The sequence below is a fragment of the Vitis riparia genome, chromosome 16, assembly GCF_004353265.1.
Source record: "Vitis riparia cultivar Riparia Gloire de Montpellier isolate 1030 chromosome 16, EGFV_Vit.rip_1.0, whole genome shotgun sequence".
NCBI lineage: Eukaryota > Viridiplantae > Streptophyta > Magnoliopsida > Vitales > Vitaceae > Vitis > Vitis riparia.
In genome coordinates, this window is record NC_048446.1 from 21,833,340 (window position 1) to 21,855,736 (window position 22,397).

Consider the following 22,397-nt stretch of genomic DNA (forward strand, 5'->3'; position numbering starts at 1 on the left):
ACTTGAAGCTTACCATGTATTGGCCATTCAAAGTGATTCTAAGGGATTTAAAGCAAAACTTTAGATTTAAAAGCCATTTATGAACTCCAACTACCTGTATTTAATGCACGAGAGTTTTCCACCTTTGCATCTGAACTTTTCACCTAGCTTCCTCCACTCCAAGAAACCAAAAGGTTAGCCTCTCATCCTCTGGGAAAACATCCTTAGAGGTTATTTGGCTTCCAAAAAAAAGAAAATAGTAGAGAGAAAAGGAAAACACAAGAGCCCTGTATTTCACTAAGTGTAAAATATAACACACGTTCGAGAGATGATTTCCACCCTTCTTATAGTCTTTACAAAGCAAAGCCTGTGATTGGCTAATTACAGGGATAAGAAAGGAATTTACATAAAAAATACATAAGAAAAGATCTCATGTGGATTCAGCAAAACAGAGGATATTTTGCACCAAAGACGCATGGGCTGGTGCGAATTTCGCACAAGGAGAAGGTGTTGTGCGAATTTCGCACAAGCTTGGGCTGTTGTGCGAAATTCGCACATGCTTGGAGCAGTTGTCTTCCGAAGGCCATATCGTCTGCATTTCAGCTCCAAATTGTACACGGTTTAAAGCGTTGGATTCTTGATTTCCTGATCTTTGAAATGGTATATAGCATGTAGAAAATGTACTTCGGGAAGTGCTCCAAAAGTGCGAAGGAAGACTGCAGCTACTGTCCTCTATTTTCCTCTTTGCTTCTCTTTGCTTCTCTCCTTTGCTTGGCTTGTCTTAATGATCCAAAAAGCTGTCAAAACACTAAAACTAGCCACAAATATGATTAGAAGTCATTGCTAGGTCCTTAACATGCCAATTGGAATAAAGATGTAGAACTACTACACAAAAGTGCTTAAAACATAATGAATTAAAGGCGCAAAATAGCACTTTTTGGGTAGTAATCACCCCCCCCCCCCCAACTGACACATTGCTAGTCCCTGAGCAATGAAGGAGAGAAAAATAAAGAAAAATAGATAATATAATAATTTACAAAATCATGCTGATCACTCCAAAAAATAATCAAGTGGCATGATTGGATCAAACTCTCACATGGCAAGTCAAGGATATAAAACTCAATCATCAACAAGAGTCATCAAATAACTTACCTATCACAACATACAAAGAGCGGGCATTATGCAAATTTGAGTATCAAAATAATTTCCATTCCTCAAGGACCAACTCTTAATCTTCCACAAAAATCTAAGTGTTAAGGTGCTTAGTTCCCAGTTATAGTATGTCAAACTATATTCTCCCCCCAACTAAGGTTTTTCTCTAACTTTAGCAACACTAACCCCCATATATAAAAGGCTAAGAACGCACCTCTCTTTTATATATATATATATATATATATATATATATATATATATATGTATATATATATATATATAAACTCCACCCATCCACCCATGTAACAAGCAGTGAGGTTGATTACTACTCAAAAAGTGCTATTTGATAGCTCATAATTAATCCTTTTAAACACTTTTGAGTAGTAGTTAGTGCCTTTTAACCCAATTAGCATGTTAAGGCCCCTTGCAATCAATTCTAATCAAATTGTGTAAGTTTTGGTGTTTTTGTTAGTAATTTGATCACCAAAGCAATATGAGATTGAGGAGAGTTATTTGGAATCCTTCGCAAAGCAATGGGAAGCTTAGAGGTATGAAGAACCAAAGCTTTGAAGCACTTTTGCCATAAGCAAAGTTGAAATGCAAGGAGGGGAAGAAAAGAGAATCCAGCCATGAAGCATTCTTGATGACAGTCATTTCAGCCACTTTTGGAGCACTTCCTCATGTCCAATTTATGCATGCTATATGTCATTTGAAAGCTTAGGAAGTCAACAATCCAATGCTTCAAACTGTGTACGATTTAGAGCTAAAACGAGGAAGTTACATCCTTTGGAAGACAACTGCTCCAAGCTGAATGAAGGATTCAGCAAAGTGTTGCGAAATCACCCTTTTGTTGCGGAATGATTTTGCAGCCTTTTTGCACAGTGCTATGGATTTCCCCTGAAGTTTCACACCGCGATGGAAGCCAAACACCACAAGATGAAAGCCAACTTCGCAGCGGTGCGGAACCAGCCTTTTGCTGCGAAGTAATTTCGCAGCCCTTTTTATTTGTCTGCGAAATTTCGCAAACCTCATTTTCTCCTGCGAAATGGTCCTTAGTGCTTCCTGATATTTGTAACCGACACTTGGAGATATTTTTCTTCAGATTTTTGTTGCCTAAATCCCCAAATTCTCCTTGTATCCCACCAATTATAGGATTCCTTAGCTTTTAAGTTAGGAATTTGGCTAAATATCCATGTAATAGCTATAATGTAATTTTGATATAAATAGAGCCCGAGGAGCCTGTTCTGAGGGTGATGAACCTTTTGTAAAAGTTTCAAAGGAAGTAAAATACAGAGCTTGAGCTCTGCCTTACCTTCTCACTTTGATTGTATTTTTTATTTACTAAGTTATGCACTCTCTGAGGAGCTTTTCCCAGAGAATGAGTAACTAAACCTTTAGTTCCTTGGAGTTAAGGTTGCCGGGAAAGGTTCCAAGTGCAAGAATCAGAAGCTTTGTGGTTTCAGCTATGAATGAAAGAAAGTGTGTCCCGTGAATGGTTTCTATGTTTTTAGTTAACTTAAAACGCCTTGGAGTCACCTGGGCCAACACTTGGTAAGGCAAGTGATCTCTAACCATGGAGATGCACTAGTTTACCCCTTGCGAGCCTCTGGGAGGTGACTTGAAGGTAGGATTTTCTAGAATTGCCAACACTTGGTAAGCTTTTGGACTCTAAGGAGACATCCATTAGTTATCTCTTGCGAGCTTGTGAAGGAAGTCCAAGGTTAAAGATCACCTTGAATGGTAAAGGCTAAGTGAGAGGCTCGAACCATTGCAAGTTGCATCAGTGAGAGAATTAAAGCTGAAATCCAATTGAGGGATGCATTTGTGCAGCACCTTTAGAGAATTGACTTTATGTTAATTCTCTAATGAGAGGAATGAACCAACTGACCGGAGCTATGCTTTTGCATGAGGAACCTCCCCTGTAAACCTGAATCTCCAAGGAATGCTTTTCTTCTTAAGTAATTTTCATCACTTGTTGTGTTGTTAATCTAAGTCCAAACCTTTTTCAACCAAAGTTTGTGTTTTATTTCTTAAGCTAATCTTGAAATGAAACAGCACCAATTCACTTTGAATTGGTATCATTTTCAGCTTGGAAACCCTTCCCAGTGAACGATCCTAGAGCCACTATGCTATAGTAGCTTTTTCTTTGCTACCCTAGTTCATGGTGTAATAGGTTATAAATTTTGTTGATTACTCCCGCCATCAAGGAGCACCAGCTGGACACAATCAGCTGAGACACCAATTAGGCATGAATCAAATGGCGTCGTTGCGGGAAGGTGTCAAGTTTATAGTGATACTATTTCAGAGTACTTGTGATTTTCATCACAAGTTTAGTAAGTTTCTTTTGCTTTATTAATTCTTTTTCTTTCTTTTCTACTTACTCATAATTAAATTTAGCTTTTAAATTCAGCTTAGTTTTATTTTGTTTTTGTAGCCCTGTTTTCTTTTGTTGTCCTGTATTTTCATTTTAGTTTCAGATAGATACTAGTTTTATATGCCAAAGTGGATACGTGGCAGTGGAGGAAGGCTTGTTAAAAGTGATACACCTCATACTAAGGAATTGGAATTGAGCTTGAATATCATGGAAACTACACCTGAAGATCAGCATAGTCACCAAGGTCGTCAAGACAATCTCAATGAATTTAGATCAATGAGGGACCGCATGCATCCACCTCGTATGAGTGCACCATCATGTATAGTGCCTCCTACAGAGCAGCTAGTGATCAGACCATATATTGTTCCACTTCTACCAACTTTCCATGGGATGGAAAGTGAGAATCCCTATGCACATATTAAGGAATTTGAAGATGTTTGTAATACATTCCAAGAGGGAGGAGCTTCAATTGATTTGATGAGGCTTAAGTTATTTCCTTTTACTTTAAAGGATAAAGCCAAAATTTGGCTTAATTCTTTAAGGCCAAGGAGTATCCGTACTTGGACTGACTTACAAGCTGAATTCCTTAAGAAATTTTTCCCACTCATAGAACAAATGGCTTGAAAAGGCAAATTTCAAACTTCTCAGCTAAAGAGAATGAGAAATTCTATGAGTGTTGGGAAAGATATATGGAAGCTATAAATGCTTGTCCTCACCATGGTTTTGATACTTGGCTATTGGTGAGCTATTTTTATGATGGGATGTCATCCTCAATGAAGCAACTCCTGGAACAATGTGTGGAGGAGATTTCATGAGCAAAAATCCGGAGGAAGCTATGGATTTCTTGAATTATGTAGCTGAAGTTTCAAGGGGATGGGATGAACCAACCAAAGGAGAAGTGGGAAAGATGAAGTCTCAACTTAATGCTTTCAATGCTAAGGCTGGGATGTATACTTGAAAGAAGAGGATGATACGAAAGCAAAGTTTGCAGCTGTGACAAGAAGATTGGAGGAGCTGGAACTGAAAAAGATGCATGAAGTGCAAGCTGTTGCTGAAGCACCAGTGCAAGTGAAGCTTTGTCCTAATTGTCAATCATATGAACACTTGGTGGAGGAATGCCCTACAATTTCAGCTGAAAGGGAAATGTTTGGAGATCAGGCAAATGTTGTTGGACAATTCAAGCCCAATAACAATGCACCCTATGGAAATACTTACAACTCAAGTTGGAGGAATCATCTAAATTTTTCATGGAAGCCTAAAGCACCTCAGTACCAACAGCCAGATCAACCATCTTAGCAATCTTCAAGTCTTGAACAAGCTATTTTGGATCTCAGCAAGGTAGTGGGAGATTTTGTTGGAGAACAAAAAGCCATCAATACTCAACTTAATCAAAGAATTGACAGAGTAGAGAATACTCTGAACAAAAGGATGGATGGAATGCAAAATGATATAACCCAAAGGATAGATAATCTCCAGTACTCAATATCAAGGCTCACAAATTTGAATACAGTGCAAGAAAAGTGAAGATTTCCTTCTCAACCCCACCAAAATCCCAAGGGTGTCCAAAAAAGTAGAAAGCCATGAGGGAGAATCATCACAGATGAAAGATGTCAAAGCCTTGATCACTCTAAGGAGTGGTAAAAAAATTGAGCAGCCACCACCTAAGCCACCTATTGAAGAGGAAGAGACAATGAAAGGGGAGGAAATGGAAGACAAACAGAGAGAGATCAGTGATAAGAAAGAGGACCATGATTCAACAATGAATGCAAATCCAGAGAAGGAACTTCTGAAGGAAGAAATGCTGAAGAAATCAACTTCTCCACCTTTTCCTCAAGCATTGCATGGGAAGAAGGGGATTAGAAATGCAGCTGAAATTCTTGAAGTATTGAGACAAGTTAAAGTCAATATCCCACTGTTGGATATGATTAAGCAAGTTCCAACATATGCAAAATTCCTAAAGGACTTGTGTACTATCAAAAGAGGGTTGACTGTAAATAAGAAAGCCTTCTTGACTGAGCAAGTAAGTGCAATCTTACAATGTAAGTCTCCTTTGAAGTACAAAGATCCGGGAAGTCCTACCATTTCAGTCATGATTGGAGGAAAGGTAGTGGAGAAAGCTTTATTAGACTTGGGAGCTAGTGTGAATTTGCTTCCATATACTGTCTACAAGCAATTGGGACTTGGTGAGTTGAAGCCAACAGCAATCACTCTATCTCTAGCAGATAGATCAGTAAAAATTCCCAGAGGAGTAATTGAGGATGTCTTGGTTCAAGTTGATAATTTCTACTATCCGGTGGATTTTATTGTTCTTGATACGGATCCTACTGTAAAGGAAGCTAATTTAGTTCCTATCATCCTTGGGAAGGCCATTCCTTGCTACCTCAAATGCAATCATCAACTGTAGGAATGGGCTCATGCAACTCACTTTTGGCAATATGACACTTGATCTCAACATTTTTTATATGTCTAAAAAGCAAATCACTCCGGAAGAAGAAGAGGGTCCAGAGGAAGTGTGTATTATTGACACTCTGGTAGAGGAGCACTGTAATCAGAATATGCAAGACAAGCTGAATGAAAGTTTTGCGGATTGTGAGGAAGGTTTGTCTGAACCCCTAATGAGCTTGCTACTTACAAAGTTGGAGGAGGATAGAAGAGATTCTACCTTTGTTCAATAAAGAAGAGGGAGCAGATGCTGAAAAAGAGATCCCAAAACTCAATTTGAAGCCTCTACCCGTGGAGCTGAAATACACATACCTTGAAGAAAATAATCAATGTCCTGTCGTAATATCTTCATCTCTGACCATCATCAAGAGAAGTGTTTACTGGAAGTTCTCAAGAGGTGTAAGAAAGCAATAGGATGGCAAATATCTGATTTGAAAGGCATTAGTCCTTTAGTTTGCACGCATCATATATATATGGAGGAGGAAGCTAAGCCAATTCGTCAATTTCAAAGAAGATTGAATCCTCATTTACAAGAGGTTGTGCGAGCTGAGGTGCTGAAGCTACTTCAAGCAGGTATTATCTACCCTATATCTGATAGCTCTTGGGTGAGTCCTACTCAAGTGGTACCAAAGAAGTCAGGGATTACTGTGGTTCAGAATGAAGAAGGAGAAGAAATCACTACGCGCTCACTTCAGGGTGGAGGGTGTGTATTGATTATAGAAAGTTGAATGCAGTAACCAGGAAAGATCATTTTCCATTGCCATTTATCGATCAAGTGTTGGAGAGAGTCTCTGGCCATCCGTTCTACTGTTTTTTGGATGGGTATTCAAGGTATTTTCAAATTGAGATTGCTGTGGAAGATCAGGAAAAGACCACTTTTACATGTCCATTTGGAACATATGCTTACAGAAGAATGCCTTTTGGTTTATGTAATGCACCTGCAACATTCCAAAGATGTATGTTGAGTATCTTCAGTGATATGGTGGAGCGAATTATGGAGGTTTTCATGGATGACATCACCGTATATGGAGGTACATTTGAGGAATGCTTAGTCAATTTGGAAGCGGTTCTTCACAGATGCATTGAAAAAGACTTGGTGCTCAATTGGGAGAAATGTCATTTTATGGTACGATAAGGAATTGTCCTTGGTCATATCATCTCCGAAAAGGGCATTGAAGTTGATAAAGCAAAGGTGGAGCTTATTTCCAAATTGCCATCCCCAACAACTGTAAAAGGAGTAAGGCAGTTCCTTGGCCATGCAGGTTTTTATAGGAGGTTCATCAAAGATTTTTCAAAGCTTTCAAAACCTCTTTGTGAGCTGTTAGCTAAGGATGCTAAGTTTATATGGGATGAGAGATGTCAAAATAGCTTTGATCAACTGAAGAAATTTTTAACAACAACTCCAATAGTGAGGGCCCCTAACTGGCAACTACCTTTTGAACTAATGTGTGATGCCAGTGACTTTGCTATAGGAGCTGTGCTTGGTCAAAGAGAAGATGGGAAGCCCTATGTGATCTACTATGCAAGCAAAACATTGAACGAAGCTCAAAGGAACTACACAACTACAAAGAAAGAATTGTTTGTTGTGGTATTTGCCTTGGACAAATTTCGTGCTTATTTGGTAGGGTCTTTCATCATTGTTTTTACTGACCATTCAGCCTTGAAGTATTTATTGACAAAGCAAGATGCAAAAGCAAGGTTGATAAGATGGATTCTTTTGTTACAAGAATTCGATCTTCAAATCAGAGATAAGAAAGGAGTGGAGAATGTGGTAGCTGACCACCTCTCAAGGTTAGCTATAGCACATAATTCTCATGCCTTGCCTATTAATGATGACTTTCTTGAGGAATCACTTATGTTGCTAGTAAAAACTCCTTGGTATGCTCATATTGCTAATTATTTAGTTACTGGTGAAATTCCAAGTGAGTGGAATGCACAGGACAGGAAGCACTTCTTTGCAAAAATCCATGCTTATTATTGGGAAGAACCTTTCCTTTTTAAATATTGTGCAGATCAGATCATAAGGAAGTGTGTGCCTGAGGAAGAGCAACAGGGAATTCTAACCCATTGTCATGAGAATGCATGTGGAGGCCACTTTGCCTCTCAGAAAACAGCTATGAAGGTGTTGCAATCAGGGTTTACTTGGCCATCTCTTTTCAAAGATGCCCACATCATGTGTAGAAGTTGTGATAGATGCCAAAGGCTTGGAAAGTTGACAAAAAGAAATCAAATGCCCATGAACCCCATACTAATAGTTGAGCTATTTGATGTATGGGGCATTGACTTTATGGGACATTTTCCAATGTCATTTGGTAATTCTTACATCTTGGTGGGGGTGGATTATGTTTCTAAATGGGTTGAGGCAGTGCCCTGTAAACAAAATGATCATAGAGTGGTTCTCAAGTTTCTGAAAGAGAACATTTTTGCAAGATTCGGGGTGCCCAAAGCTATAATCAGTGATGGAGGTTCTCATTTTTGCAACAAGCCTTTTGAAAGTTTATTAGCCAAGTATGGAGTGAAGCATAAGGTAGCTACACCTTATCATCCATAGACTTCCGGGCAAGTTGAGCTAGCAAACAGGGAGATAAAGAACATATTGATGAAAGTGGTGAGTTCAAGCAGAAAAGATTGGTCTATTAAGCTTCATGATTCATTATGAGCGTATAGAACAGCTTATAAGACTATTCTTGGCATGTCCTCCTATCGTATTGTCTATGGTAAAGCGTGTCATCTCCCTGTGGAATTTGAATACAAAGCTTGGTGGGCAATCAAAAAGCTGAATATGGACTTGATTAGAGCAGGAGCAAAGAGGAGCTTAGACCTTAATGAGATGGAGGAATTAAGAAATGATGCTTACATCAACTCCAAAGTTGCAAAACAGAGGATGAAGAAGTGGCATGATCAATTGATTTCTAACAAGGAATTTCAGAAAGGACAAAGAGTTCTACTCTATGACACAAGACTTCATATTTTTCCTGGAAAGCTCAAGTCAAGGTGGATAGGTCCTTTCATTATCCATCAAGTACATGTTAATGGAGTAGTGGAATTATTGAATTCCAATGGCAAGGACACCTTTAAAGTTAATGGATATCGTCTCAAGCCATTCATGGAGCCGTTCAAACCATAAAAGGAGGAAATTAACCTCCTTGAGCCTCAAAAAGCCTAAGCAAATAAGGGTTTGATGGACTTGGTTTCACCAAAGTCCAAAATTTTTGTAAATTTTGTAAATTTTAAAGTTTTATCTCCACTTTTAATCTTAATTTTTGACCTTAAATTGTGTGTTTTTATGTAATTTCATCTTTTTGAATGATCTCAGGTGGAAGAAAATGCAAAGGAAGAAATCGGGAAGAAATTGGAGCGAAAACAGAGCAAAAACAGGGGAGAAGAAGAGCTCTGCGAGATTTCGCAGCTAAAGAGGAATTCTCTGCGAAAACGGCCATTTGTTGCGAAATCAGTTCGCAACACTTTTGAGTCCTCTATGAAAGTTTTCGCAGCTGCGAATCCAAGAATGGCACACGAGTGCCACTCCGCAGCACAGGAGCCCCCATTTCACAGCTGCGAAAGTGGCTGCGAAGCTCTAAGGCATAAAAAGCCCCAATTCCGCAGCGATATCTCCATTTCGAAGGGTGTTTCGCAGCTGTGAACCCGCTTTTTGTCACACGAGCGCCATTCCGCGGTACAGTGACTCCAATTTCGCAGTTGCGAAGTGGGCTACGAAAGTGGTTTTCTCTTGCGAAACCCCCAATTTTGCTACGGAATCAGCTTTCTTCTACGAAACCCAAGATGACCTTTAATATTCCGTTATTTCTTATAAAAACCGGTCATTTGAGCTGCGAAAGCATTTTAGAAAGAGGAAAAGTCGCAGCAACCGTCCGTTCGCCTCCTCTCCATAGCTCGACGCCGCTAGCACCTCCGGTCGTCCCTTCCGATCGTCACCGCCGCCCAAATTTTGTCAGTTCGTAATGGCACGAACCAGAGGCGCTAAAACTTCCTCTCCGTCCAGCCGAAAGCCAGCGCCGCACGAGGCGCCTATTCAAGCATCACCCTCTGAGCCTCCACGGCCAGAAGTTGCTCCGCCACCTGTGAAGGCCACGCCAAAGAAGCGTTAGGCCAAACCGACATTGCAGACGCCTCCGGCGAGGCGTTATCTTACCAGGTCAGGGGGCCGTCCCCTGCAAAAATGAGCTAGAGTGGAAAGCTCGGAACCCATCGACTTGACAGGGCAGTCCCCTGTTCCATCTCCAGAGCCCTCTCCGGTGCCATCTCCGGCACCGCCGGCGAAGCCTCAAGCAAGCCAGCCGCCACCTTCTGAGCCCCAAATTCCGTCTGAAACAGCCCCTGAAGTGATACTCAGGCGTCCAATGCTCACTCAACCACCAATTGAAGGTAATTTGGACTGCCGAGCTCAGCTATTCCATTCTGAGCTGTGTTTTGACACAACCGCTTTCCAATTGCGGCCGGAGCTTGAAGGGTCATTCCAATTGCTGCGCAGACATCACATGGAGCAGCTACTGACTCCGCGAGACTTCTTCTATCCCAGAGTGGCCATGGATTTTTATCAGTCCATGACTACTCAGCAAGTCAGGGATCCTACCTTAATTCATTTTACCATTGATGGTCGACATGGCATCCTGGGAGCTCGTCATATAGCTGAGGCCCTGCATATCCCATATGAGCCAAGCCACTTTGATGATTTTCGAGCTTGGGCTAGTCCTTCTCAGCTGGAGATAGTGCATATCCTGTCCAGAGGAGCCTCTACAAATCCATATCTATTGAGGGGAGAACTTCCTCCAAGGATGTTTCTCATTGATGCGCTCTTGCGCCATAATATTTATCCACTCCAGCATTGGACCCAGAGGAGAGGAGTTCTGTTGGAGGCTTTGTTCAGAATGTCTGAGGGGTACTTTTTTGGCCCTCACCACTTAATCATGGCTGCCCTTCTCTACTTTGAAGAGAAGGTGCATAAGAAGAAGTTGCTAAGAGCTGATGCCATTCCACTTCTCTTCCCGCGGCTGCTATGTCAGATTCTTGAGCATCTGGGGTACCCATCAGAGCCTCAGCTGGAACGCAAGAGGATATGTCGAGATGTGTTTACTTTTGACAAATGGAGCAACATGACAGCTTATAGGATGGAGCAGCTAGAGCTCCCACAGCCAGCTCAGATGCTAGCTGCTAGGAGAGCATCTCCACGTCTTACACCTGAGGGTATACCTATTGCCTTTCCTTCCATAGCCAGAGCCCCTCCAGTCCCTCCAGTTACTCCAGCTTCAGCACAGCCCTCCACTTCAGATGAGCCAAGGATGGCCATCCCTATTTCTGAGTATAGGGATTTGTGTCAGGCATTGCAGACCTTGACAGCCTCTCAGAGCAGCCTTGCTCAGGAGATGGCAGCTTTGCGAGCTCGCCAGGAGCAGATGATGACCACTCAGACTCAACATACTATCATCTTGAGGCAGCTTCAGCATCATCTTGGTCTCCCAGCAGCTGATGAGCATCTCACTCCTACCACTGCAATACCACATTCTCAGGCCACAGAGCCTCAGGCCCCTCATGAGCCAGTCACTGAAGAGGTAGAGCCATCTGCTTAGTCCTCAAAGCCAGCATCATCCTCTTATCTGATCATATATATATCTATTATATATTTCCTTTATGTGTTTTATTGTAGTTAGTCATATATGAAATCCCCCACATTTTGATACCATATATGGGGATTGCTTGGATTGCTTGTATTACTTTTTTTCCAACTGTACTCAACTGATTAAAGTAATACAAAGTCTAGTTTTTTGTTAACTCTTAGCATTAATTTATTCTTATTTCCTTTGCTCACACCTTTTATTCTTTTTGAAACATGTGGTTTCTCCAATCAGTATTCGAAATTGATATCACTCAGGAGGTACCACTTCCTCCCTTTAATTTTAATCACCCATATCACATTGAGGACAATGCTCAGCTTGGTTGGGGGGGGGGGGGGAGAAGAAATGAGGAAGGAAGTATGCTAAGTTATTTTGATAATTCAGTCTTGTCTGGTAAATTAGTTGTAGTTGTTTGCTTATTACTATAATCTCCATGGATTATGAGGAAAAAATTTCAAATTAAAACAGGAGAAATTGAACTTTTGCTTTTCATCTAACTTAGAGTTTGGATTATGCTTGCTAAAGTGGTTCAATTGTTGAAACTTCTATTGAATTCAAGTTTAGTCCTTCCACTTTAAGCTATCCACACACTGTGCATAATAGATTCCTTTTATAAGATGAAAAACTATTTCCCCTTTGACTTAGAAAATTTTGGGACTTGGTACCTTTGACCTAATTTTAATAATATTGAGACACCTTATGAAAGGCCAATGAGCCTTTGAAAAAAAAAAAGAAAGAAAGCAAAATGTTTGCTTGCCTTGAAACCCGAGCAAGGTCTGAAGGGTATATGGTGAAAACCTTTGAAACCTGGTGCCCTAAGCCTTAATTGGTTGGGAGTCACCGGCCTCAATGCTCGTTACAAGGGTGGATAGGTGGAGTTAGCATATGGTAGGCGCAAGGGTATATGAAAAAGTCCGGGGTGAAATCCGAGGAGTTAGTGGTTGAAAGATCGTTAAAGCTTGATGCCCTAAACCTTAATTGGTTGGGAGTCATCGATGGACCCCCGTTACATGGAAAAAAAAAAAAAAGAATGTCCCTTAAGCCTTATACCTTTTAAATAAATAAAAAAAAAAGTGTGTTCTCTGTCTATTGAATTTGGTCAGTTTGCTAAGTGTTGAAAAGAGATAGGTTGGGGGGAGAGATTAGTTTAGCATGTTATATTTGGAAACTATCATCTTACAGTTAGATTTTTGTGGAAGAATAAAGTTTGGTTCTTTGGAAGTGAAAATGATTTTAAAACTTCAATTTGCATAATGCATTCCCTTGATCAATGGTATTTAGCAAAGTTTTTGATAACTTTTGTTGAAATTTGAGGTTTTATTTCTTTAATGTTCCATGTGAGAGTTTGTCAGTCATGCCACTTAAATACTTTTTTTTTGAAGTGATTAGCATGATGTTGTAAATTATGGTAATTTTATTTTATTTTTCTCTCCTTCATTGCTAAGGGACTAGCAATATGTCAGTTAGGGGGAGTGATTACTACTCAAAAATTTCTATTTGATAGCTTATAATTAATCCTTTTAAACACTTTTGAGTAGTAGTTAGTGCCTTTTAACCCAATTAGCATGTTAAGGCCCCTTGCAATCAATTCTAATCAAATTGTGTAAGTTTTGGTGTTTTTGTTAGTAATTTGATCACCAAAGCAATATGAGATTGAGGAGAGTTATTTGGAATCCTTGGCAAAGCAATGGGAAGCTTAGAGGTATGAAGAACCAAAGCTTTGAAGCACTTTTGCCATAAGCAAAGTTGAAATGCAAGAAGGGGAAGCAAAGAGAATCCAGCCATGAAGCATTCTTGATGACAGTCATTTCAGCCACTTTTGGAGCACTTCCTGATGTCCAATTTATGCATGCTATATGTCATTTGAAATCTTAGGAAGTCAAAAATCCAATGCTTTAAACCGTGTACGATTTGGAGCTGAAATGAGGAAGTTACAGCCTTTAGAAGACAACTGCTCCAAGCTGAAGGAAGGATTCAGCAAAGTGTTGCGAAATCACCCTTTTGTTGCGGAATGATTTCGCAGCCTTTTTGCACAGTGCTATGGATTTCCCCTGAAGTTTCACACCGCGATGGAAGCCAAACACCACAAGATGAAAGCCAACTTCGCAGCGGTGCGGAACCAGCCTTTTGCTACGAAGTAATTTCGCAACCCTTTTTGTTTGTCTGCGAAATTTCGCAGACCTCATTTTCTCCTGTGAAATGGTCCTCAGTGCTTCCCGATATTTGTAACCGACACTTGGAGATATTTTTCTTCAGATTTTTGTTGCCTAAATCCCCAAATTCTCCTTGTATCCCACCAATTATAGGATTCCTTAGCTTTTAAGTTAGGAATTTGGCTAAATATCCATGTAATAGCTATCAATGTAATTTTGATATAAATAGAGCCCAAGGAGCCTATTCTGAGGGTGATGAACCTTTTGTAAAAGTTTCAAAGGAAGTAAAATACAGAGCTTGAGCTCTGCCTTACCTTCTCACTTTGATTGTATTTTTTATTTACTAAGTTATGCACTCTCTGAGGAGCTTTCCCCAGAGAATGAGTAACTAAACCTTTAGTTCCTTGGAGTTAAGGTTGCCAGGAAAGGTTCCAAGTGCAAGAATCAGAAGCTTTGTGGTTTCAGCTATGAATGAAAAGAAAGTGTGTCCCGTGAATGGTTTCTATGTTTTTAGTTAACTTAAAACGCCTTGGAGTCACCTGGGCCAACACTTGGTAAGGCAAGTGATCTCAAACCATGGAGATGCACTAGTTTACCCCTTGCGAGCCTCTGGGAGGTGACTTGAAGGTAGGATTTTCTAGAATTGCCAATACTTGGTAAGCTTTTGGACTCTAAGGAGACATCCATTAGTTATCTCTTGCGAGCTTGTGAAAGGAAGTCCAAGGTTAAAGATCACCTTGAATGGTAAAGGCTAAGTGAGAGGCTCGAACCATTGCAAGTTGCATCAGTGAGAGAATTAAAGCTGAAATCCAATTGAGGGATGCATTTGTGCAGTACCTGTTAGAGAATTGACTTTATGTTAATTCTCTAATGAGAGGAAATGAACCAACTGACCGGAGCTATGCTTTTGCATGAGGAACCTCCCCTGTAAACCTGAATCTCCAAGGAATGCTTTTCTTCTTAAGTAATTTTCATCACTTGTTGTGTTGTTAATCTAAGTCCAAACCTTTTTCAACCAAAGTTTGTGTTTTATTTCTTAAGTTAATCTTAAAATGAAACAGCACCAATTCACTTTGAATTGGTATCATTTTCAGCTTGGAAACCCTTCCCAGTGAACGATCTTAGAGCCACTATGCTATAGTAGCTTTTTCTTTGCTACCCTAGTTCATGGTGTAATGGGTTATAAATTTTGTTGATTACTCCCGCCATCAAGGAGCACCAGCTGGACACCAATCAGCTGAGACACCAATTAGGCATGAATCAGAGGTCGGTGACTCCCAACCAATAAAGGCTTAGGGCACCAGGCTTCAAAGATTTTCACCATATACCCCTCGGACCTTGCTCGGGTTTCAAAGCAAGTGAAGCAGATTTTTTTCATAAGACACATTGGCCTTTTATAAGGTGTCCCAACACTAATAGAATGAGGTCAAAGGCACCAAGTCAAAAATTTCCTAAGTTTAGGGGGTGAGAAAGTTTTCCATCTTATAACTGGAATCTAATGTGTTCCGTGTGTGAAAAGATTAGAGTGGAAGACTTAAGATTGAAATCAAAAGGAGCTTCAACAATTTATCAACTTTAATAAGCATAATACAAACTCTGAGACTATGGCAATAAGATAAGAATTTAATTTCTCCCATTTACTTTTGAGAATTTATCTTTGAGAAACAAAGAGAGTTTGCAAAAAAAATTTGTTAGCAAAATAACTTAACCAAAAATCCAACAAATTACTTCCTCAACTCTCCCCCCAACTAGGATGAACATTGTCCCCAATGTTCCAAAAGCAAGTGATAATAAAAGGGAGGAAGTGATACCTCCTGATAGTAAGGGACTCTGAATGAACAGGAGAAACCACATGTTGCAAACGAAAAAGAAATCATAAGAGTGATGAGTAGAGGAAATAAAAAGGAATAGTTAATATACACAAAAAGGAAGATGTGTATATAAACTGAGAGAGTACAATATACAAGATAAACATGGAATACATCCAATCCCAGTATAAAAGTGGTCCAAAATATATAAGACATCCAAAAACGTAGAATATAGATACAAAAAGGGAGAGGAGTGATCGTATGATCAAGTAGTAGGCTCCTCTGGTGGATAGGAGGGGTCCTCTGCTGCAACTGTGGAAGGTACCGCTATAGGTGTAGCATCATCAGCTGGAGCAGAAGGCTTTGAGGGCACAGGAGCAACAGGTGGAGCTGGTGGCAAAAGACCAAGGTGCTGCTGAATCTCACGGAGAATGAGAGTTTGCTAGTCCTACTGAAACTGGAAGTGGTCCATCCGTTCCATAATAGCCGTCTGAGTAGTGGTCAGAGTCTGGAAAGAAGCGAGCAAATCACGATACTCTACACCAGGGATAGTAATGGGCGGCTCTAAGGTAGGAGGAACAGCAGGTGGGGCATCAGACGATGCTGCCTCTGGTACTGGCTCCGAGGGAGCTGAAGTGGATGGCGCGGATTTAGATGGTAAAGGCTGTGAAGGGACTTCCCTTGGCTCGGGAAGTTCTGGGGAATGCTGATGGAGAAGTACCTGATTCCATTGGTCAAGAGAGAAGCTCTCTCGACAATGGCAGCGGGGCTCAGAATGAGGGTTTGCAGGGAAACCCATATGTGCCAAAACATGGCATAGCAACCGAAGGAAAAGTAAAAGAATGGAGTTTGCCCTCGTAAGACGCCGCGTATGCACCTTCTCCTCAAAATGGAGGAGGGCGGCCATAATCAAATGATGGGGGCCAAAGTAATAGCCCTCAGAGATACGAAATAACGCCTCGAGAATGGCCCCTCACCTCTGCACTATATGCTGAAGAGGAAAAAGATTGGCGCGAAGCACCACATCAACTAGGAGCATCCCAGGGGGAAGCTCCTTCCTCATAATGATCATGTCTGAAGATGTCCCTCGAGATAGTATACGAACCACGTCCCACTCAGAAAGTGGGGCCCAGCGTCTAAAGGCAGCTGGATCTGCAGTTGCAAAAGGGATATGGAAAGCCTCGGCAATCTATCTAGCCCCCAAAATACCCTGGGTCCATCAATGGTAAAAAGGATCGAGGTGGGTACCGGGACGCCACGAGTAGTCATAGACTGGTAAAAGTCTAAAGCTACTCGAGGATAAAAGAACTGTGGTGGCATCATAAAGGGTACAAGATGGTACCTCTCAAGTAGGCGGTATGAATCCCCCAACTCAGGTTACTGTCGCAAAATAGAGTGATCAAAATATGCCTCGACATGGAATGCTCTCGATCGGCAATCGGAGTTGCCCTAAATGGGCGAACTGGCTAGGATAGGGCGCCTGGTGGGAGGAGGCTGAGACTGTGAATCTCGAGGTGCTCTGGAAGACTCTCCTGACTCTAAAGTCTTGGCCTTCTTTGTAGGAGGACTCCTAGTTGGAATCTGAGTAGGGGCCATAGTCGTGGCAACTGCTCTCCTCGTATGGTATCTGCGCTGAGGGGCAGAATCAAGTAAATGTGAGGGTGCATCTAGTGGGGCCCGCACAGGGGCAGCTCTCTGATTGCTCTAGGGAGCTGAGGTATAACCTCCTCGGGTCTTAGGCATGAGGAAGCAACGAAATGAGGCTTAGAGGCTTGGGATTGGGGAGGGTAGGGATGGAGAAGCTCAAAAATTCGCACAAGGAAAGGTGTTGTGCGAATTTCGCACAAGGGAAAGGTGGTGTGAAAATTTCACACAAGGGGAATGTGTTGTGTGAATTTCGTAAAATGCACTATTCACCCGTCCAAATGCGAATTTGTGGCTCTTTCAAATGGTGAAAATTCTTGGTTTTTGAGGGTGGGAAATGCTGGTTGAGGTAGGAAAGGGATTTTTCATGGTGGCTAAGCTTGGAAATGGGAGCTTTTCAATAGGAGAATTGAGAATTTGGAAGCTCCCATGGCCGACGGCAATGGGTTTCTTATGAAGAAACCGTGGCTAAGAAACCTATGCTTGAGGTTTTGATTTTGAAAAATCAATGTGGGGTTGGGTTTAGGGATGAAGTTGGAGTCTTGAGTGAAGAAATGAAGGGTTTTTGATGGTGGAAGGAGGAGAAAGAGCTGAAAATGGAAGGTGTGGACTGTTGTGAATAGTGATGGCCGCGGCTATGGAGTGAGGCTCTTGAAATGGGCTGCCATAGTGGGATTGGGGATGGGAGATGATGAAGGAGAGGACCTTGTGGATGGAAAGGGGTGATCGGAAGAGAGGTGTTCAGAGAATTGAAGAAGAACAAGCTTAGAATTGAAGAAGAGAAAATGACTTTTAAAGAGGAAGTGCGAATTTCGCACAAGGTGATGGGTAGTGTGAAAATTTTGCATTCCTGTGGTTCTCCAAGACAGAGAGCATGCTTTTTTGAAAATTGGCCACAAAAACGAATTCGCACAAGGTTCGCATTCCTGTGCATTTTCGCACTGAGATTTTTGGAGGGACCGAGAGCATGCATTTTGAAAATTGGTCACAAAAGAGAATTCGCACAAGGGGATGTGTTGTGCGAATTTCGCACAAGAGGATTGGGTGGTGCGAATTTTGGCTTTTCTCCCCTATTTTGCCTTGTTTTCATTCTTCAAGCTTTCTACCTGCATGTTAACACAAAAAACCAATTCAAACCACATTAGAATGAAATTAAAGTCAAAAATAAAAATCAAAATATGCATAAACACAAGAAAAACAATTGATTAAACTAAAATCAACTTAAAAGAAAACAAAAAGAGGATGAACTTTTTAGTCTTTGAAGAGACTAAGTTCAACCATGAACCAAGTGTTTTCATGTTGGAGGTGGATCAAGGAGGATGAATTCCTTCTTGTCTAGGGAAAATGATTCCCTATAGGGCTTGAGACGATGCCCATTCACTTTGAAAGTTTGAGTGCTATTGAAGTTGAGTAGTTCCACTACTCCATTTGATTGCACATCATGAATAATGAAAGGACCCGTCCACCTTGATTTCAATTTTCCCGGAAAAAGATGAAGCTTAAAGTCATAAAGCAAGACTCTTTGCCCCTTGGTAAAATTCTTCTGATTTACCAACTGATCATGTCATTTCTTCAACCTCTCTTTTGCAATTTTTGAATTGAGGTAAGCATCATTCCTCATTTCCTCCAATTCATTCAAATCCAAACATCTCTTCAACCCGGCTCTTGTCAAATCCATGTTGACCTTCTTGATTGCCCACCATGCTTTATATTCAACCTCCACTGGGAGATGGCACGCTTTGCCATAAACAAGGCGGTAAGGAGACATTCCAAGAATGGTCTTATAAGCGGTCATATAAGCTCATAATGAATCCAAGAGCTTAATACACCAATCCTTCCTATTCACATTCACCACCTTCATCAGTATATTCTTCATTTCTCGATTAGCTAACTCAACTTAGCCACTTGTCCACTTGTTTGAGGGTGATAAGGTGTAGCTACCTTGTGCTTGACCCCATATTTGGCTAGAAGAGTCTCAAAAGGCTTATTGCAAAAGTGGGTTCCTCCATCACTGATAATGGCCTTAGGCACTCCAAATCTTGAAAAGATGTTCTCCTTGAGAAATTTGAGAACCACCTTATGATCATTGCTCCTACATGGGATTGCTTCTACCCACTTAGAGACATAATCCACTCCCACCAAAATGTAGGAGTGTCCAAACGACATTGGAAATGGACCCATGAAGTCTATCCCCCATACATCAAAGACATCCACTATCAAGATGGGGTTCAAGGGCATCATATTTCGGCGTGTTAGCTTCCCAAGCCTTTGACACTGATCACATCCCTTGCACATAGCGTGGGCATCCTTGAAAAGAGAGGGCCACCAAAAACCTGATTGGATCACTTTCATAGCTATTTTCTGGGAAGCAAAATGACCTCCACATGCACTATCATGGCAATGGGAAAGAATTCCTGATTGCTCTTGTTCAGGAACACATTTCCTTATGATTTGATCCGCACAATATTTGAAGAGAAAAGGCTTCTCTCAATAATAGGCATGGATCTTAGCAAAGAAATGCCTCTTGTCTTGGGCACTCCACTCACTTGGAACTTCTCTAGTAACCAAGTAATTTGCAATGTGAGAATACCATGGAGCTACCTCTATTGACATGAGAGACTCCTCAGGAAAGTCATCATTGATAGGTAGACGATGTGAGTCATGTGCTATCACAAGTCTTGACAAGTGGTCAGCTACCACATTTTCTACTCCCTTTTTATCCCGGATTTGGAGATTGAATTCTTGAAGCAAAAGGATCCATCTTATCAATCTTGCCTTGGCATCTTGCTTGGTTAGCAAGTACTTCAAAGCAAAATGGTCAGTGAACACCACTATAGAGGACCCTACCAAATAGGCACGAAATTTATCTAAGGCAAAAACTACTGCCAACAACTCCTTCTCAGTAGTTGTGTAGTTCCTTTGAGCCTCATTCAAAGTTTTGCTTTCATAATAAATCACATAGGGCTTTCCATCTTCTCTTTGCCCCAAAACAGCCCCCATAGCAAGATCACTTGCATCACACATTACCTCAAAAGGTAATTTCCAATTTGGGGCTCTCGCTATTGGTGCAGTTGTGAGGAATTACTTCAGTTCCTCAAAACTCTTTTGACATTTCTCATCCCACACAAACTTGGCCTCCTTTACCAAGAGTTCACAAAGAGGTTTTGAGATTTTTGAGAAATCCTTAATGAACCTCCTATAGAACCCGGCATGTCCTAGAAATTGCCTAATTCCTTTAACATTTGTGGGAGGTGGCAACTTAACAATTAGCTCCACCTTTGCCTTATCTACCTCAATGCCATTTTTGGAGATTATATATCCTAAGACAATTCCTTGTTGTACCATAAAATGACACTTCTCCCAATTTAGGACTAGGTCTTTCTCAATACATCTTTGAAGAACAGCTTCTAAATGCAACAAACATTCCTCATAAGAACCTCCATATACAGTGATGTCATCCATGAAGACTTCCATGATGCATTCCACCATATCACTGAAGATGCTTAGCATACATCTTTGGAAAGTTGCAGGAGCATTACATAGACCAAAGGGCATCCTCCTATATACAAAAGTACCAAAGGGGCAAGTGAAGGTTGTCTTTTCTTGATCTTCCAAATCAATCTCTATTTGGAAGTACCCCGAGTAACCATCCAGAAAATAGTAGAAAGGATGTCCTGAGACTCTCTCAAGGACTTGGTCCATGAAAGGCAATGGGAAATGGTCCTTCCTAGTCACTGAATTCAATCTCCTGTAGTCTATACACACCCTCCATCCTGAGGTAGGACGTGTAGAGACTTCCTCCCCTTTCTCATTCTGGATCACAGTAATTCTAGATTTCTTTGGGACTACTTGGGTGGGGCTCACCCACAAGTTATCTGAAATGGGATATATGATCCCTGCTTGAAGTAGCTTCAGAACTTCACCCCTTACCACCTCTTGCATGTGAGGATTCAACCTTCTCTGGGGCTGCCTCACTGGTTTTGCATCTTCCTCCATGTAGATATGGTGGGTGCACACCAAAGGGCTAATCCCTTTCAGATCAGAAATTTGCCATCCAATGGCTTTCTTGCATTTTCTGAGGACTCCCAAAAGACTATCCTCTTGATCACTTATAAGATTTGAAGAAACCACCACTGGACATTTCTCATCTTCCTCCAAATATGCATACTTCAAATCAACAGGAAGCGGCTTCAAAACAAGCTTTGGAGGGTCCTCCATAGCTGCTCCTTGTGAGTCCTCCTTATTGAACAGTGGTAAGATCTCTTCCCGTCTCCTCCAAGGAGACATGATGGCTAGCACATCAGAGAGTTCAGGTAACCCTTTTTCAAGCACTCCAAGGCTTTCATTCAAGCTCTCTTCTAAATTATTGTCACAATGCTCTTCAACTAAAGTGTTGATCAAGCACACCTCCTCCAATCCTTCCTCCTCTTCTGGGTGAAGATGCCTCTTGCACAGGTGGAATATGTTTAATTCCAAGGTCATGTTTCCAAATGTGAGCTGCATCACCCCATTCCTACAATTGATGATGGCATTGGAGGTAGCTAGGAAAGGTCTCCCAAGGATGATTGGCACATAATTTGCTTCCTTAACAGTGGGATCAGTATCAAGTACAACAAAAACCACGGGATAGTAGAATTTGTCCACTTGAACTAGAACATCCTCTATCACCCCCTTGGGATTTTGACTGACCTATCAGCTAAGGAGAGAGTGATGGTTGTGGGCTTCAATCCTCCAAGTCCCAGTTGCTTGTACACAGAATATGGGAGCAAATTCACACTTGCCCCCAAGTCTAGTAAAGCTTTCTCCACATGTGTCCCTCCACTGTTGACTGAAATGGTGGGACATCCAGGATCTTTGTACTTAACTGGAGACTTACTTTGAATGATAACACTTACTTGCTTAGTGAGGAATGCATTCTTTGTCACATGTAACCCTCTCTTGACCGTGCACAAGTCCTTTAAAAATTTTGCATATGTGGGGACTTGCTTGATCATATCAAGTAAGGGTATATTCACCTTCACTTGTCTCAAAACTTCAAGAATTTCTGATGAATTCTTGATTTCCTTCTTTCCATGTAAAGCTTGAGGAAAAGGGGGAGGCATATGTTTCTTCATCATATCCTCCTTAATCACTATCCTTGGCTCTTCTTCAATGCTTGATTTGGATGCATTTTTCTTCCCACTCTTCTCTTCTTGGTTATTGCTCTTTTTAA

The 22,397-nt window shown here is 41.1% G+C and overlaps 1 protein-coding gene across 1 annotated transcript; it reads left to right on the plus strand.

Annotated features, from left to right (window-relative positions):
* The first annotated feature begins 9,909 nt into the window (after nt 1-9,909).
* On the plus strand, nt 9,910-11,535 carry LOC117933408 (vegetative cell wall protein gp1-like). The gene is made up of 4 exons (XM_034854768.1): nt 9,910-10,051; nt 10,169-10,333; nt 11,000-11,286; nt 11,404-11,535. Exons 1-4 carry the CDS (start codon nt 9,910-9,912, stop codon nt 11,533-11,535), a joined length of 726 nt encoding a protein of 241 aa, XP_034710659.1.
* Nucleotides 11,536-22,397: the final 10,862 nt, after the last annotated feature.

Excerpts from the sequence above, each read along its gene's own strand:
- LOC117933408 (XM_034854768.1), top strand. The coding sequence starts at position 9,910 with ATGGCACGAACCAGAGGCGCTAAAACTTCCTCTCCGTCCAGCCGAAAG. Across the intron at positions 10,334-10,999 it reads CACTCAACCACCAATTGAAG|AGCCTCAGCTGGAACGCAAG; the intron begins GTAATTTGGACT and ends GGTACCCATCAG. Across the intron at positions 11,287-11,403 it reads AGTATAGGGATTTGTGTCAG|CTTCAGCATCATCTTGGTCT; the intron begins GCATTGCAGACC and ends ATCTTGAGGCAG.